Source organism: Haliotis cracherodii, unplaced genomic scaffold (genome assembly GCF_022045235.1).
Source record: "Haliotis cracherodii isolate W230 unplaced genomic scaffold, xgHalCrac1.p SCAF_9, whole genome shotgun sequence".
NCBI classification, from domain to species: Eukaryota; Metazoa; Mollusca; class Gastropoda; order Lepetellida; family Haliotidae; genus Haliotis; species Haliotis cracherodii.
Window position 1 is genome coordinate 51,739,048 of NW_027266343.1, and position 17,479 is coordinate 51,756,526.

The 17,479-nt window shown below is 41.5% G+C and overlaps 1 protein-coding gene across 1 annotated transcript; it reads right to left on the minus strand.

The window, feature by feature from the left end:
- Positions 1–1,137: 1,137 nt before the first annotated feature.
- On the minus strand, positions 1,138–15,091 carry LOC139453074 (methyltransferase-like protein 27). Its single transcript, XM_071234697.1, has 5 exons — positions 14,942–15,091; positions 9,067–9,195; positions 5,073–5,208; positions 1,481–1,573; positions 1,138–1,322 (listed from the first exon to the last, which is right to left on the minus strand). The coding sequence occupies exons 1-5, from the start codon at positions 15,089–15,091 to the stop codon at positions 1,138–1,140; spliced, it is 693 nt and encodes a 230-aa protein (XP_071090798.1).
- Positions 15,092–17,479: the final 2,388 nt, after the last annotated feature.

Here is a 17,479-nt window from a genome sequence, read left to right on the forward strand (position 1 = left end):
ATAGAAGGAATAACATTTTTTATGTCTATTGTACTGGTTTTAGGAAAGGGGATTTCGTGTTTCTTGTAGACGGGAGTCCTTCCTTTTGTGCAATGTTTAAATTCAGGTGATCAATATTTACTTTAAACGAACTTAAAACGACCCTTAAACGTCACTATTGGAGAATATGTGGTGAGACCCAGAATATATATATATTGAATATTTATAATTCAAAGACTTTTCCAACTCCGCACATATCAAGGGGAGTGCTGAGGGAAGACATCTGGTTCTGGGATCTTTTATATGATGCTTGTATACACGAACTGGACCTCTTAAACATGTAGTGTGTCTTATGCATCTTTATTCACCACCTTCACATACTATCAAATGAATAATATTTCTGGCGGGGCAGACCATGCTTGAGCGTACACAGAATCAGCTTTGCCTGCTAAATTGATTCCCACAGTTACCACTGCTGCATCTTGAAACATGAAACTTTGCTGAAAATGGCTCAAATTTTTGTAAGTTCCGGCGTTTGCGTGTGCGTTTATGAAATTCACATATTTTATCATTTCGTTCAGCTTTGTGCTTCAATATTATTAAGCAACCCCGATTCAGGGGGTTGACTGAAGACACATAAGCGATATTGATTGTCTTATTCTTTTTTTTCCGCACACTGTTATATATTTTGTTATTTCTCTTTTAACTCTGATACATACATGTTTCCAATTCTTTAAAAATGAATATATAGTTACAGGCTAATATGTAATCTAAAAGCGAAATGTTTATAAATTTGGAAATTGATAGATGCATATGTCAATTTAATAGTCATAGTTCAAATATAATTTTGATTTAACCATAAAATTCATGTACCTATATCGTCACTGTGGATTTATCTCCTATTTGTATGCAAGATCGCTTATCTATTTTTGTCTGAACAGGCATATATATCACAGAAGAAAGTTTTTCTTATTGACTTTATAACTGATATCATGATCTCATAATGTGATGAAGCTTTTATTACTTAAATCCAGAGATCATATATCGGTATATGGTTTCTGCATACATCCTAATATATTTTCCTTGCAAGAGATAAATTATTACTGACTATGATGCCTCATAGGCCCATGAGGAGGTCAGTGGATCTGTCTGTATAGGTCAGTTAACTTTGTACATGTATACAATCCCTGGAAGGTCAATGAAATAGTTTGGGACGACGTCAAGTGACACAAGTGTCCACTTTCCTGCTTTTTCTAATGAGTTCATCAGTGGCTCAAGACATTCATTGTATTCCTCCACGTTCACCAAATATTCTTCTCTCATCACATTGCATATCACTCCGCCTGTAAAAGTAAATGCATGATCATCAGTGGCAAATGTAGGATGACTGGCTTTCTCTAGTATCCTTGACATAGTTTGATACATATATTTGACATTAGAATGCGTCAGTGTTAGCCAATGTATGTATGTTTTTCACATGGGTATATCCTCTCGTTGTTACCTGGTTTTGTGATCCGGAGAAGTTCCGTTAATCCAGAACAAGGAATATGTCCTTCCCCAAATCCACCACAAACAACAGCACAGTCGTACGTATCTGTCGGCATGAAAAATAGAACACATTATATATCTTAAATACTTTGAAAGGCGTCGTGGTGGCGTTGGTTCATCATACCGAAGGTCTGTTCTTGATTCCCCTGTCCGAGTGTCCCATTTCGTGATGTGGCGTGGACATTACCGTTAAAACGGATTAGAATCCTACTCCCCTGATCAATGTACAGAGAGAACTTAATGACCGAAGGTACCACAATTGCATTTATATATACTCTTCAAAACTGAAACACAATACGGATATTTGGGGCCACAAAAGGAAATTAGCGGACCAAGAGGTGCACAGTGAAGAGGTGTGATGTTTTATAGTGTCAGTGACAAATTTCCCGGATCCAAATGATCACAACAAGGACATGCAAACCATTAGTCGGAAAACACGTACGAATCTGAAAACGAATCCAGGGCATTAACAAAGGGCCATTGAACTGCACGCACTGCTTGGCATCTGCGTCAATCGAACAGTAACAGTTCAACAACATGCCAAGATTAACAGAAGTGCAACGAAACAACGTCATAGGCCGCTTGCAGGCAGGGGAATCCCGATCAGCTGTAGCCAGGGATTTCAAGGTAGCTCCCAGCACCATCACAAGGCTATGGGATCGGTTTCAACAGCTTGGGTCAACACGTGATCGGCAAAGGTCGGGACGGCCAAGTGTAACCACCCTCACCCAGATCGGTACATCCGACTGCTCCACCTACGTGAAAGGACGACCACAGCCACCTCAACCGCATCCCAAATACCCGGACTGCGCAGAATCTCCGACCGTACGAAACCGTTTAAGAGCAGCAGGTCTACGAGCAAGACGTCATGTTCGACGCGTCATATTGAGTCGACAACATCGGTGTCGTCAATAGAGGGCATGGTCTCAACTACGATGGAGAGATGTCTGGTTTAGCAACGAATAAAGATTTCTCCTCCGTCGAGGGGATGGAAGAGCACGGGTCTGCATACGTCGGGGAAAATGTTACGCCAGCATACAGGAAGTGGACAGGTTTGGTGGGGGTAGCGTAATGATGTGGGCGGCTATCTCTCATCATGGCATCATGACAGGTTTGGTCCATATCCAGGGCAATCGTAAGGCTCAACTATATATCAACGAAATTCTCCTACCACACGTCCTCACCAACTGGAGCCAACGGCAACGGTGTTTTCTAGCAGGACAACGCTCGACCGCATACAGCATGGATCACAAGAGCCTGTCTACACAACAAGAACGTTGATGTTCTCCCCTGGCCCTCCAGATCCCCGGATTTGAACCCGATAGAGCACCTGTGAGATGAATTGGATAGACGGCTACGCCGACGTCAACCACAATCCCAGACGCTGCAGCAGTTGGCTTTTGCGTTGCAGGCCGAGTGGGCTACCATTCCCAGGATGTGATTCGCATAATCGTGTCTTCCGTGGGCAGGAGATGTAAGCCCGCTATCGATTCCAACGGGGGACGTACGCGTTATTGAGGGTAGCTGACCTTCACCTTGGACTTTTCCAATTTACCGATAACTGAGATGACTAAATTCACCAAGTGTTCTCTCCACAACATTCTGGCTCAATACCTTGTACGGGTCCTCGTTTAAATGTATTTTCATACCTCACACAAATCTGGCTTGGCGTTTCTTTTTTAGAAGAGTAACTAAATACTGTTTTTGCTATTTATCATGAAAAAGGGTATAATATTAAAACACCAACATCAGTAACAATACAAATCATGATACTACTACTACTACTACTACTACTACTACTACTACTACTACTACTATTATTATTATTATTATTAATAGTTTTCTAAAACGAGCCAGGGATGTGGGACAAACTGTCAGTGTTGATTATGTTGATGGTTCTGTACTGCTGGACGGTACAGAAATGAGTGTCAACCAAGCGAAGTGCCAAATCAAGCCAGCCCAGACTCAGTTTTTCAAGGAGAGGCTTCCTGAGCGACCACTGCATCGAGTTTATGTGCAGAGTCCTTCGCTTGGATGAAGTCGGCTGGCCAGAAAAGTGAAACAGATGGTACTCTGTTTCCTGCTCAGGACCAGTCACTTCCCACTCGAAACCGTCAATGTGTGATTTTGTATCAAAATGTAAATATGAAATGTAGATTATGTAATGAATTTAAAGAGACTGTCCAACACATTGTCAGTGGATACCCAGATTTGGCACAAACACAGCATCTTAAGCGACATGATGGACAGGCTCGATCATTTTATTAGGACCCGGAATATGTAGAGGGCGTCATGGAAAATTTATAAAGACAAAATTGTTTAGAATAGGCCCTTTTTCAGCCTCAGACGTATCCAGGCCAACAAACCTGATCTTGTCCTTTTTGATAAATCCAATGAAATCATTTATATTATTGAATTTTCTGTCCCTTTTAAACACCAATAATGTGATTGACAAGATTCAGGAAAAACATGGCAAATATACAGACCTCGCTTTTGAAATGTCACGCCTGCATCCCAAGTACCAAGTTGTCCGACTCCCCATTATTCTGGGTGCCTTAGGTTTGGTACCTCCCAATCTGTTGACTGACATTGGGAGAGTACCCGGGTTTGCTACCAGGAATATAGCCCTTCTGATAATCTTGGTAATGCAGAAGACTCCAGTTTTGGGGAGTCTTCACATTCTCCGAAACGTTCTGGGTGGGTTTGACTAAGCTTGGGAGAAGTCCCATTCGCTCTCTGGACTGCGTGTAGAGGGGGCAAGGGCCCTGAGCTGATGATGAGCCTAACCAGCCTGACTGTGCCAGGATCACCCAAACCCTCTCTGCTGCGTTTTCTATTTTTTTCTGTAAATAAAAATAATGACAAATACATTTAAATTCTGTCATTGTTAATATCTCATCGATGACTGCTACATCTTAAAGCATCTTATTTTTCCACAACAGTTTCATTTTTTCAGGAGTAGGCTTATGTATCAAAATAACCAATAGGTAAATTGTCCATCCTTCAACTTACATGAGAATTAACACAGAATGCCCAAATCAAAACAATGCAATTTGTCCAAGAATTGTTTTCTTCAGATATAACAATTATCAGATATCATTCTGTAACTGTCAAATTGCCGATTACCTTCTATTGATTTACCCACCTGAACTGGGCATAAAGAAGGCCTGTGACACCGCCTCGTCTGTTTCATATTTCGATATATGCATAAAGATTGAGAGTGACAAACACTCTCGTCTAGACTGTATGACAAGAGGGATGACTTTCGAACTTTCCAATGGTCAACTTTTCCTTTATGTCGAGCAACATTCCAGCAGCTCCAGCCCTTGCAAGTAAGTTTAGCAACACTGTTCATATTTAAAGTAAAATATGATGAATAGAGCTGTTGTGTGTGATGCCTCAATCACAACTACCTTCTCGTATTAACATAAATACAAAGAATACATCTTGGGGTTTATTTGAAGGAAATCTGTCCACATAATACAAGTAAATATAAAAAGATTATTTTTTCAATGTTAATGCATTAAACAAATATGACCACTAACCAGTTTCTATCGGTAAAGGATCTCCTGTCAACATGTTTCCGAAGAGCGTTTCATACAGGCCTTTCTCTTTAGCCCTGGCAAGCATACTGGTCGATGGTTCCAGGGCGTCGACGTGCTTAAAGCCACGGGCCTTCAACTGAAACACGATAACACCTGACCTCGTATTTATTGTTTAAATATTGTGTTTTGTGTGTGTGTAAATATCAGCGTAAGCTATACAGCCATAAGGTTAGGATAAGCTCCCCCTGGAGTGAATATGGTATGATATAAGCTGCACGTAAAACAATTACCTCAAGTTAAATGTACATGTTACAAAAGAACTTGAATTGAGAAGTAAGAAAATTGATATTGTTACTGAATACAAGTGTCTTGGCACAATCACGTACCATAAGCTTGCTAATACAGAAATATTTTATGAAATATCAACAAAGATTACATTTTATGGGTTAATTAATATTTTTTCTATATAAGCGAATATATTAAGCCCGTTATGTTTTGTTGAAAGTATTTAAAACTATTTAATTCGATGTTTGTGTGGCTCTCATTATGTCGAAAGCAAACGCAAAGCTGAAACATTCGACCGTTAATAGGTTTATTTCAAAGCATGACAGGGAATGAACAATCGTTCTGTAAAACAGTGGTGACGTCAAGTTCAATATCTGTTATGACCACCACGTGGTTGCATAGCCGCACGGAAACGCCTAGGCATTGACTGCATTAGTCTCCATAAGTATTATAGCGGTACCCCGCTAGGGTCGCATTCGCACGGGCAACTCGCAGTAATCACAAAATTCAAAGTTCGAGGATATATTCAGATACAGCTACTCAAAAACACATCCTAGACTCCGTGAACACCATGGTTCCTCTTCATTTACATCGAAACATCGCAGTTTGCCAATTCTCCACCACGTGCTTTCATCTCAACAATCGGGTTTTTTCTTACTAAGGGAGATAATTCTATAAACACATGTTCTGTGCATACCACTAAGATTATCTCGTTCCATCGCTTTCTCCCACGGCTACAAGTATCATTCTCCATTCCTCCTGCAGTGTTCGAGTCAGTTCATGAAGTGTTGCAGGCTTCGGCTGACGCTGTCGTAGTCATCGGCCGAGATCATTCCAAAGATGCTCAATTTGGTTCAAATCTGGCGATTTGGATGGCAAAGGAAGCTCATTTATGTTGTTATTGGCTAGAAAGGCTCCCTTGACGTTGGACGTCAATAGTAGGAAGGAGGCGTTGTTGCAAACGTTGGTATGCCAACGAACGTATTATAGGCGGTGATGACGTCGTAAGACGTAGCCAAAATAAGGTATCCCAGCCCACAATCCAAAATGCCTGAGACGATCCCGTACAGTCTGACCGAATATCCTTCGTAGTCTTGGCAGCTGTGTGTTCTGCCGTGACAGTCCGATCACGTTAAGCCGCACCCGGATGTACCGATCTTGGGCGGACGTCGTGACTCGTCGGCTGGAACGTGGACGGTCATTGGTTGACCCAGAATGTTGAAATCGTACGAAACGTGAAATTAAACTCTGGTTGTTGACATTTAGACGACGGACTGCTGCATATTACAGAAACAAGTCGAGGCATAGTTTACTTTCCCAAATTGCAAAACCACATAGCAAAATCTGTAGACAGATTCTTTCTTTTTACAGCCAAGTAGAGCCTGTACGTTTTCCATGATTTGCACTTGTGAAACCTGCAAGGTAGCGTTTGGACGAAATGTTTTAGAAATTTGTGAACAACGAATCAATAGTGAAAATTTCAAAACAAAATGGCACAATTTCCTATTCCAAATACTCAAACCCGTAGATGTAGATGATCCACGGCGTATTTTAACAATTTAGAAGCCATTTTGGTGAAAGAAACAATATTCATTGTAATATCCACTCGGTTACGCGTTTCTTTTTTTGGGAGTATATTTCCTGAACACGTTGTCTTTATGGCGAGCAACATATCCAGCGTTCCGTTTGATCACATATACGTCCTTTTTTAAAACTCTAACCTTAATGTTATAAGGTTAAAAATGCATCTCAAAAACATTAGAAAATGGTAACAAATAAAACCATTATAGCTGCAATGAGGAGTTGCATTAGATATAGTTTGTGACAGAACTTTTAGTTTGAAAGGAATCAATAGATAAAAGACATTTCACATTTATCACAAGTGTATTCTGGACGTTTCATATTTAGCATTGGATTTGTTCCTGGTTATCGTCCATTAGTTAATGAAAGTTATTAGCCATTAGTTGCAGAGTTTCAAGGTATATTTCATTTGGAGCTTCCGGATGCGAGTCACAAAATCAATAGAGAGATGAGCAATCTGGCACGTAGGCTTCTGTATTTTTCCGATTACGACACACATGAGTTCATGGTCAGATCTAACTTTTAACGAATCAAAATGAGGTATTGTGACAGGCCAGGCCCGAACACAATAAAATGATACCTTCAACATTAGGAGAGGAGAGCGCGGTTTGCAATCGATCGAGTCGAATCCCGATCGTTCTAAGTTTCCCCAGTTAGTGACGAGTCTGACCGGTCTGATCCTGTCCTGTATTTATAGATGGGCTGAGAGTAAGTAAAACTATGTGAGTATAAAGCTGGTGTTGCGTTTCTTTATCATGCGTGTGTGAATGCTGATAGGGACAACTTGGAGTAAGTGTCGTTAGACCAATCACTCCTTGGCGGAGCCGAGCCGCGGCGGACAAGGCGAGTGGCAATGTCTTGGCGTAATTGACCACGAGGACAAGGAACGGCAATACATTTAGTAACTGTATTAGGGTCGCTCTGGACGCCCGAAAGCAGTAAAGACATTAATCTTTCTAAGAACTGATTTTAAACATCACCATAGTATTTCCCCTGTGTGTATTACATGTCCCTGTATATGTTGTTTTACGGTTACCCTAACTTATGTATTATTTATTTTCAATGTGTGAAGCCCATTTATGGTATGCCCTGCCGTGATGCTGCTGGAATATTGCTAAACGCGGCGTAAAACCATACTCACTCACTATGTCATGCATTTTCACTTGGAAAGAGACTGCCTCCGTGGTCTAGTGGATAGAGCGTCTGCCCTGAGGTCAGGGATTCGATCTCCGGCCACGTGATACCAAATGACGTTAGGAAATAGTAATTGATGTTACCCTGTCTTGCGTTCGGCATTAAGGAGCCAAAACATAGACTGGTCGGCTCGGAGTCAGTATATAGTGTCAGAGTATATTCATGGTATCACAGTGGGCTAGCACTATGAAATCGGCATTAATTAGTCCAGGCAAGCACAAGCAGACACAGACACACGTGCATGCACGTCGCTACGTAAGTCCAGCAACATTGAACACGACGTTAACCCCATTTCACCTCACCTCTCTTGTAAAAAGGTATTGCCTCGAGGGAAACAAAGTCTTCTCGTTGCAAACCTCGCACCAGGCATGGTTTATTTGGTGGCAGCGTGGTTGAGGTTGCGGATTTTAAAAGTATGCTTTTTCAAACGGTCATTCATGACCGTTACGTGTTGATCTTTTTGAGGCGTACTTGGAAACTCCAGCTTGAAAACCAGGCTATGTGTATGTAACCCACTTCTGCTTATTTGGGTTTGCCCTTGCAAGGTTATAACTACAATTACAATTTACAATATTGGTAAGAGGATGCGATTCATTTATTGTTGTGAAAAAGTGTATTTATTCAAGAATAGGTTTATTAACAGACAATACATTTGATAAGCATCCGTGAATCTTCAATAACAGTTAGTATGTTTAGTTAAACATATTTATCAAACGATATAATTAATGCTTAATGGCACGCGACACTTTGAATGACAATATGCGTGCTGGCGACGCATAATCAAATATTACGACATGACGTCCAATCGGAGAAAAGAATGACAAATACGGGGATCGTGTGCACTGCCAACATACAGTACATCAAGTCAAAATGGAAAGACAAAATCAAGAATTTAAAAGTGCCTGACCTTGATAAACGTCTTGTCAATACTTACATTCTCAGCCACAAATCCCGTCCTTGCAGCGATGTCAATGATTTTCTTCTGCTCCCTGTCCCGGGGGTAGTATCGGGCCACAGCATCAGCAGCTATCCGGGGTCCGTTGTACCGCCCTGGGCGGAGAACCTTGACGTCAACGAGAAACAAGTCAGTGAGCCAGTGGGTAAGAAGGTGTGTGAGTGAGTCTGTGTCGGAGTGAGTCGCTGAGTGGGTATTTGAATGAGTGTGTGTGTGTGTGAGAAGGTGTGTGTGCGTGAGTGTGTGTGTAAGTCACTGAGTGAGGTGTGATTGAGTCTGTGTCAGAGTGAGTCTTTGTGTGGGTGAGTGAGTCCTTGCTGATCTGGATGCGTATGAATATGAATTGTCTTTTAGCTTCATGTATATCGATGATCTTAGATTAATGACCTGCACCTATTATTTTGTGTGTCGGAGTGAGTTGGTGAGTGAGTATGTTAGTGTGTGTGTGTGTGTGTGTGTGTGTGTGTGTGTGTGTGTGTGTGTGTGTGTGTGTGTGTGTGTGTGTGTGTGTGTGTGTGTGAGAGAGAGATTCGGTGTGTGAGTGAGTGGGTGTGTGTGTGAGTGAGTGGGTGTGTGAGTGAGTCGGTGTCGGAGTGAATGGGTGTGTGAGTGAGTCGTTGTCGGAGTGAATCGGTGTGTGAGTGAGTGGGTGTAAGTGAGTCGGTGTCGGAGTGGGTAGACGTAAGTGAGTGGGTGTCAGAGTGAGTGTGTGTGTGTGTGTGTGTGTGTGAGAGAGAGAGAATATGTGTGTGAGTGAGTGAGTGTGTGTGTGTGTGTGTGAGTGGGTGTGTGAGTGAGTCGGTGTCTGAGCGAGTTGGTGAGTGAGTATGTTAGTGTGTGTGTGAGTATGTGTGTGTGTGAGTGAGTTGATGTGTGAGTGATTCTGTGTCGGAAGAGTCGATGAGTGGGTGTGTGAGTCGGTGTCAGAGTGTGTGTGTGTGTGAGAGAATTTGTGGGTGAGTGAGTGTGTGTGTATGTGAGTGGGTATGTGAGTAGGTTAGCGTCGAAGTCAGTCACTGATTGAGGATGTGATTGAGACTGTGTAAGAGTGAGTGTTTGTGTGTGTGTGTGTGTGTGTGTAAGTCGGTGTGTGAGTGAATCGGTGTGTGAGTGAGTGGGTGTGTGAGTGAGTGGGTGTGTGAGTGAGTGGGTGCGTGTGTGAGTCGGTGTCGGAGTGAATGGGTTAGTGAGTGAGTCGTTGTCGGAGTGAATCGGTGTGTTAGTGAGTGGGTGTAAGTGAGTCGGTGTCGGAGTGGGTCTGTGTCGGAGTGAGTCACTGAAAGAGTGTGGAAGTGAGTCTCTCTCTGAGAATGTGTGTGAGTGAGTAGAGGAGTGATTGATTTCACAATGTGAAGCAAATGTACCCCGCACCTTGCTGATCTGGATGCGTATGAATCGAGATCTTTGTTGGGATTTGCAAAATCAAAGTATGGGAATTTGGCCAAGAAGTTGTACTTCAGCTGCATGTATATCGATGATCTTAAATTAATTACCTGCACCTATTTTATCTTTTTGTACCTGTTAACCGAAGTTCAGTTAGATGAAATATCTATACGTTTGTTTCAAAGCACAAGGTGATACATTTCATGTTCAGAAAAAACAAATCATGATTATTGCTTACGAACAAATGTTTTAATGACATGGGCATGCGTGCGAGTGAGTGTGTGTGTTAGTGAGTGCCAGAGTGAGTGTGTGTGAGTTAGTATCAGAGTGAGTGAGTGAGTGAGTGAGTGAGTGTGTGTGTGTGTGTGTGAGTGTGTGTGTGTGTGTGTGTGTGTGTGTGTGTGTGTGTGTGTGTGTGTGTGTGTGTGTGTGTGTGTGTGTGTGTGTGTGTGTGTGTGTGTGTGTGAGCGTGTGAGCGTATGTGTGTGTGTGTGTGAGTGAGTGACTGAGTGGGTTGGTATATGATTGAGTGGGTGTGTGAGTGAGTCTGTGTCTGAGTGAGATAGTGAATATGTTTGTGTGTGTGTGAGTATGTGTGTGTGTTAGTGTGTATGTGAGTGAGTATGTGAGTGGGTATGTGAGTAGGAGCGTCGGAGTGAGTCTGTGTCGGAGTAAGTCACTGATTGTGGGTGTGATGAAGACTGTGTCAGAGTGAGTGTTTGTGTGGGTGTGTGAGTCGGCGTAAATGAGTGTGGAAGTGAGTCTCCGAGGATGTGTGTGAGTGAGTAGAGGAGTGATTGATTTCACAATGCGAAGCAAATGTACCCCGCTCTTTGCTGTTCTGGATGCGTATGAATCGAGATTTTTGCTGGGACTTGCAAAATCAAAGTATGGGAATTTGGCCAAGAAGTTGTACTTCAGCTGCATGTATATCGATGATCTTAAATTAATTACCTGCACCTATTTTATCTCTTTGTACCTGTTAACTGCAGTTCAGCTAGATGAAATATCTATAAGTTTGTTTCAAAGCACAAGGTGATTCATTTCATGTTCAGAAAAAACAAATCATGATTATTGATTACGAACAACTGTTTTAATGACTGATGGCAAGGACACGGTGGTGCTATTCGCATGGCGTCATGGTTGGTGTGTTCCCACGTTTGTGTTACTTTGAATTTGACAAAGCTCGATCACAGCTTCTGGTATACGCGGATTTCACACAGTTTGCACATCGATTTTTAGATTCATACTCCAATTACCTAAACTCCACAGTCAATCCTTGAATGTACTGCTTGAAAGTTGTCATCTGTAACAATAGTGTTCAATTGCAAATATCAATTGCAACCTGTTACAGTATGTTCAGTTTTTCAGAACAGTGAAATAGTTGTCGTGAAGTATAATTGCTTTCACAATATGAAACTGAGGAATGGCGCGTACATCAGCGACGTTTTACGGATCCTCGTCTATCATATTATTTTTCAACACTGAAGTCAGCAAGATAACACCTATTTATAACGACGGCCTGTATATAATGCACCAGGCAATAAACGTATAACTTACAACTACTGCTAATTAACTGCTAGTGTTGGACTTCCATTTGTCCATTGCCAATTGCTAATCACCTATCAGGCGCCAGTTGACTCTCGGCTTCCCTTGTCAAGTTTCCACCTTTGTTATCTTATTACTTTTGTTGTTCTTACAGGTAGATATATAATTGTTCCCTGCCTCATTGCACAGGTGGCCCAGTCGTCTAAGGTGCCGCGATTCGCTGTGCAGAGTTGCGTCCCTTTGGCACGCCAGAAACCTTTGATCGTGGGTTCGAATGCCGGTTCGCCCCGTTTATGTTTCTAGTTTTGTCAGCACCATACCCGTGCTCGTGGGTTTCACCGAAGTGGTAAACGTCTGAGACCTGCGTCACTTCGGGCTTCCCTCCCACATTAAGCTGACACGCCGCGATATAACTGGAATACTGTTAAAAGCAGCGTTAAACCCAACTCACTCACTCACTCACCTTAATTATGGGCAATGAAATTCTCGAAATTATATCTATCGTGTATAATACACACATATTCTTCTTTTATATCATTTCAGGCTGTCAGGATATACCACAAAATTTACAATCTTTCAACTCTTTTTTTTTCTCACCAAAATTATATTCTAATAAGAGCCCCCTATTTCTAACTTTGAGAGCGCCCTGGGCGCTTATTACGTCGAATACGGTACATGGACACACTGTCAGGCATGGCACTGGTTACAACATATGATAGGTGCAATAAGTATCTATGGATGCAACATTTGTCAACCGTGGAAAACTCACTCCCCCCATTCACAACTTGAGGTCATCTCACTTAGTCATGAAAAAATATCACCACACTTACTCGACGTTTTTTCCAGAAACAAATTCACGATTATGTTTATAACCTAGATAAATAGTGACATGTCACGATTTGTGTTGGCGATAAGTGGGGAAGACAAAATACTAAAATATATACACAACACAACGTATCTGGTAGCTCAGGTACGAAACAGCGACTAGCAAATCAATCACAACAAGAGTTTGCCACTAACGTGGCTATATCCCCCGCCCCTGTTGCAGAATTTATTACATAATTAAATCTAAACAAACCCTAACCTTTTTTAACCGAGGTGGAACTTGTAATGGAAATTGTAAAAAAGGAAGAGTTTGGAACTTAAGTCCATCCTGCTGCCATGGAAACGTAAAAAATAAAAATTTCTAAACTTTCTAAATAGCAAAAGGCACCAGTCCAGCATGTACCTGACAGACCTGCAAAGTTTGATGAAAACATATTGAACGGTTTATGAGTTATGCTCCGGAAACGAACCCTACACTCACAGAACCTAAGTTCATCTTGTTGCCATGGAAACGTAAAAAATAAAAAAAATAAAAAATTTCTAAATAGCAAAAGGCACCAGTCCAGCATGTACCTGACAGACCTGCAAAGTTTGATGAAAAAATATTGAACGGTTTATGAGTTATGCTCCGGAAACGAACCCTACACTCACAGAACCTAAGTCCATCTTGTTGCCATGGAAACGTAAAAAATAAAAAAAATAAAAATTTCTTAATAGCAAAAGGCACCAGTCCAGCATGTACCTGACAGATCTGCAAAGTTTGATGAAAAAATATTGAACGGTTTATGAGTTATGCTCCGGAAACGAAACGTGACTGACGGACGGACGGACGGACGGACGGAGCCCGTTTCTATATCCCCCGCCAACTTTGTTTGGCGGGGGATAATAACGACAATAATAAGCTGAGGAAATAGAGATAGTTCTTCTGAAGGAGAGAACATATAGGTAATGTTGTTTCGTGAAACAGAATGGCCCAGACCCACAGCGACGAGGTGATTCCTAATCAGACAGCTAAGGGTATATCCTCGAAACTTAAAATACATTCGTACTTTTTCAAACTTAATAAATCCCCACATTAAGACTTTAATCAAAAATTCTATTGTGGAAAGTACTTGAAAAATATATAGTACTCTTTGTACTGTGTACTTATACTGTAGTCGCCCTTATGTGCTGCACGAGAAATGTGTTAATGATCATGACGCGAACTCCATCACAAATTGAATTTTGCAACGCATGTATATGGTAAAGGCCTTTTGCTATTTCATGGGTTCCTAAATGAATATATTATCCATCGCTTGTACGTTTTAGTACATGCTGTGTCTCTTTCTTGTTTAACGCCATACGCGGCAATATTCAGTTCTATGACGGCGGTTTGTAAGTAATCGGGTCTGGATCAGCTGCTGACAATCCAGTGACACCATTGGGATACGGTGACATGCATCAACCAAGTCAGCGAGCCTTACCACCCGATCCCGATAGTCACCACTTACGACAAGCATAGTCGCCATTTACGACAAGGGTTGCTGAAGACCTGTTCTAACCCGGATGTTCACGGGCACAATGGAATCTGTTTCAGCAGATAATCGAGAACGATTATTCTCTGGCGTTGACGTTTACCACTTTTGTGTAACACGTGAGGATGGCTGTGGTGCCGACAAAGCTGTAGATGTAACCAGGACATGCCTGATGAACGCAACGCTTCACAGTGATTTGTGGCGACTCAGGCGTCTGGGCCATCTGTGTCGCCACAGCAATATATCAGTTCTATGACGGCGGTCTGTAAGTAATGGAGTCTGGACCACTTGCTTACAATCCATTGACACAACCATAAGTTGCTGAAGACCCAAACGAGCCATTGTGTTTCAGGAATGTTTGTCAATGATTTACACTTGGAAATGACGGGAATATCTTTTTGTCACACATGCCACGCCAGTGGGATTCGTACCGCATCCAACATTTTCAGAACGCGTTCTAGAAGAATTAAAAGAATAGATGAAGCATATATGTCCTTGGTAATGGCTCTCTTTTTATTGTTACCTTAGCAAGTACCCGGGTTAGAATTGGATACGGAGTGTCACATGTTATCATCATGCCTCACCTCTTCATACTGATGGCAGTATTGAGAGTAATATTCCATGGCCTCATCCGTGGTGATTCCTCTTCGAAATGCCCCGGCATTCTGTTGGTATGCGTTGGCATCAGTATCCTTCCATTCAAGACCCCTTCTGGGTTCTCGGCAATTTGACATGCTGACGTGTACTTTCTAACAAGAGAGACGAGCGTTGTGACTCATCTGTGTTAGGTATTTGCATTTATTCATTATCTGTGCAGGTGGTGCCTGACACACACAGAAAATTAATAATACATGTTTTCTTTAAATCAAAGGTCGTTGTAATTGTGTCATGCATTATATGAATAATCGTTGAGCCAGGAGAAACGTTATGATTGGAAACGTTATTTTGTCAATTAAAATTGTTTGTGGCTCTGCCAAATAATAGACCCATACGTGCCAGTGGTTTAGGAACGATGGTGTACGAGAGCTGGTCAAAATGTTCTAAGCCTAACAAACCAAACCAACAATTGTGAAAGTGTTTTAGCTTAAGTTTTCAACATAATCTCCCTGTGTTTCAATGCATTTCTCTTATCGATAGTGAAGCTTTTCAATTCAGGAAGATGTTTTCTGAAGTCACCCCGAAAAAACCATTCACGGCAGCTTTTAGTTCATCTTTGTCGTCATAGCGCTTTCCGCGAAGGTGTTTTTCAGTTTGGGAAACAGGGTGAAATCAGTTAATGCCAAGTCTGGCTAGTATGGAGGGTGAGGAAGCTCTTCGATCCAACATTGTCGCACAGCAGCCTTTGCAAGTCATAAGGTTTGAGAAGAGGCATTGTCATGAAAAAGTAGAACTCCAGTAGTCAGCATTCCTCGCTTCTTTCCTCTGATAGAATCTCTCAGGCGATGAAGCAATTGAGCATAGCGGGCACTGGTAATCGTCTTTTGACTTTCTAAGTGATCAACAAGTATCACATCCTTTGCATCTCAGAAAACAGAGGCCATAACTTTCTTCACTGATTTTGACGACTTGAATTTCTTTGGTGCTCAGTTTGAAATATAGGTGGAATGATGACATTCAATGGATTGACGTTTGACTCTGGACCATGGTGGTAGACCCATGTTTCATCACCTGTTACTAATCTTTATTATATGACGAAATACTATTCAATTAGCACTAAATTTTCTCTGGCAATATCAGTTCGTTTTTCCATGAGATCAGTATTTAGAAACTTTGGCACCCAACGAGCAGATATTTTATTCATCTATAAATCCTCATGAATAATAGTGTGGCGTCTTCTCCCAGCCTTAAACATAGATGCCAAATAGTGGAATAGCTACGGCACTTTTCGTATTAGATTGACAAGTTATGGCCCATAGTTGAAAGTTATCCAGGCTTAGATGTTTTTACCTGCCCTCGTACATGTTTGATAACGAGGCACCATTACATCACACAACTGAGCTACCACCTTTATGACCATGTCAAACAACTGCCACCTCGCCAATATTCTCCCTGGCGTCGATGGGCAGATCTGAGGATATCACTTTATGACAAATTATAGTTAATTATTGTCTTGTCCACTGCAGTCTCTTCCATCTGGGATAAGAAATAGGGCCGCGGTATGCGGTGCCCTAGTGTCATCGGCACGACTCGCCGTCTTAAGGGGCATTCACACGGTACAACTTGTTGTATGCAACTCGGATCTCGCGAGATCTTTGACCAACAGTTTGTGTTTCACTATATTACCGCTGGAATTCTGTTAATTTTCAGACCCACCGGTTTGAATTATCAAGGCTTTTAATTTCTATGTTCAAACAATGAATGCGTTGTGTACTATTCAACGGCACATCAAAGGATATAACAAATATGTACAACGATGTTGATGACGTATACTAATATGACATCACTACCGTTAACCTCCCTTCGTAACATAGCAAGTTCACTGATAACAGTACGCGGAATGTTTAGAGAAGTTCTTTCCGTGATGCAGGGGTCGCATATCTATAAGGATAAGGATACGTTTTATTCCATGTGCCCTTGTGCCCATAGTAAATTCTGTTTTCGGGAGTGGTTACAGATCCGTTTAACAGGTCATATTCTAATTAACATAGCATGATAAATGAACATTGATAGATTTTTTAGAGTATCTTTATCAGTTGTTGACATGATCGATGTAATTTTTTGTTGAGTGGGATGTACATAAAAAAGCGGTCGTACTTTGGACAAACTAAAAGAAAATGAAGCTCATCTTCAATTCATTTAAACCACATTGCTCACAAATTCTCAATTCTCTGGCTCTGTTTCTATGTCTGCCTACTTCGATCCTAAGTCTATGAGAGCTGCATCTAAATTTTGCTGAACCCTAAATTGTGCTAATATCTCTACATAAATGAGTCATGCAAGTTAAGTAATGATCAGAATCAATCTGAAATCAACAGGTTCTATTTGTTTTAATGTTTCTATTATATCCTTGATACTAAGGCAGACCAATACCGTCGACAGTGTGCGTGATTATGCGTCAGTAATGGCGTCACATATCCAAATAAGTATCTAATTATTAATTCCTCAATTCTTGCAACGATTAT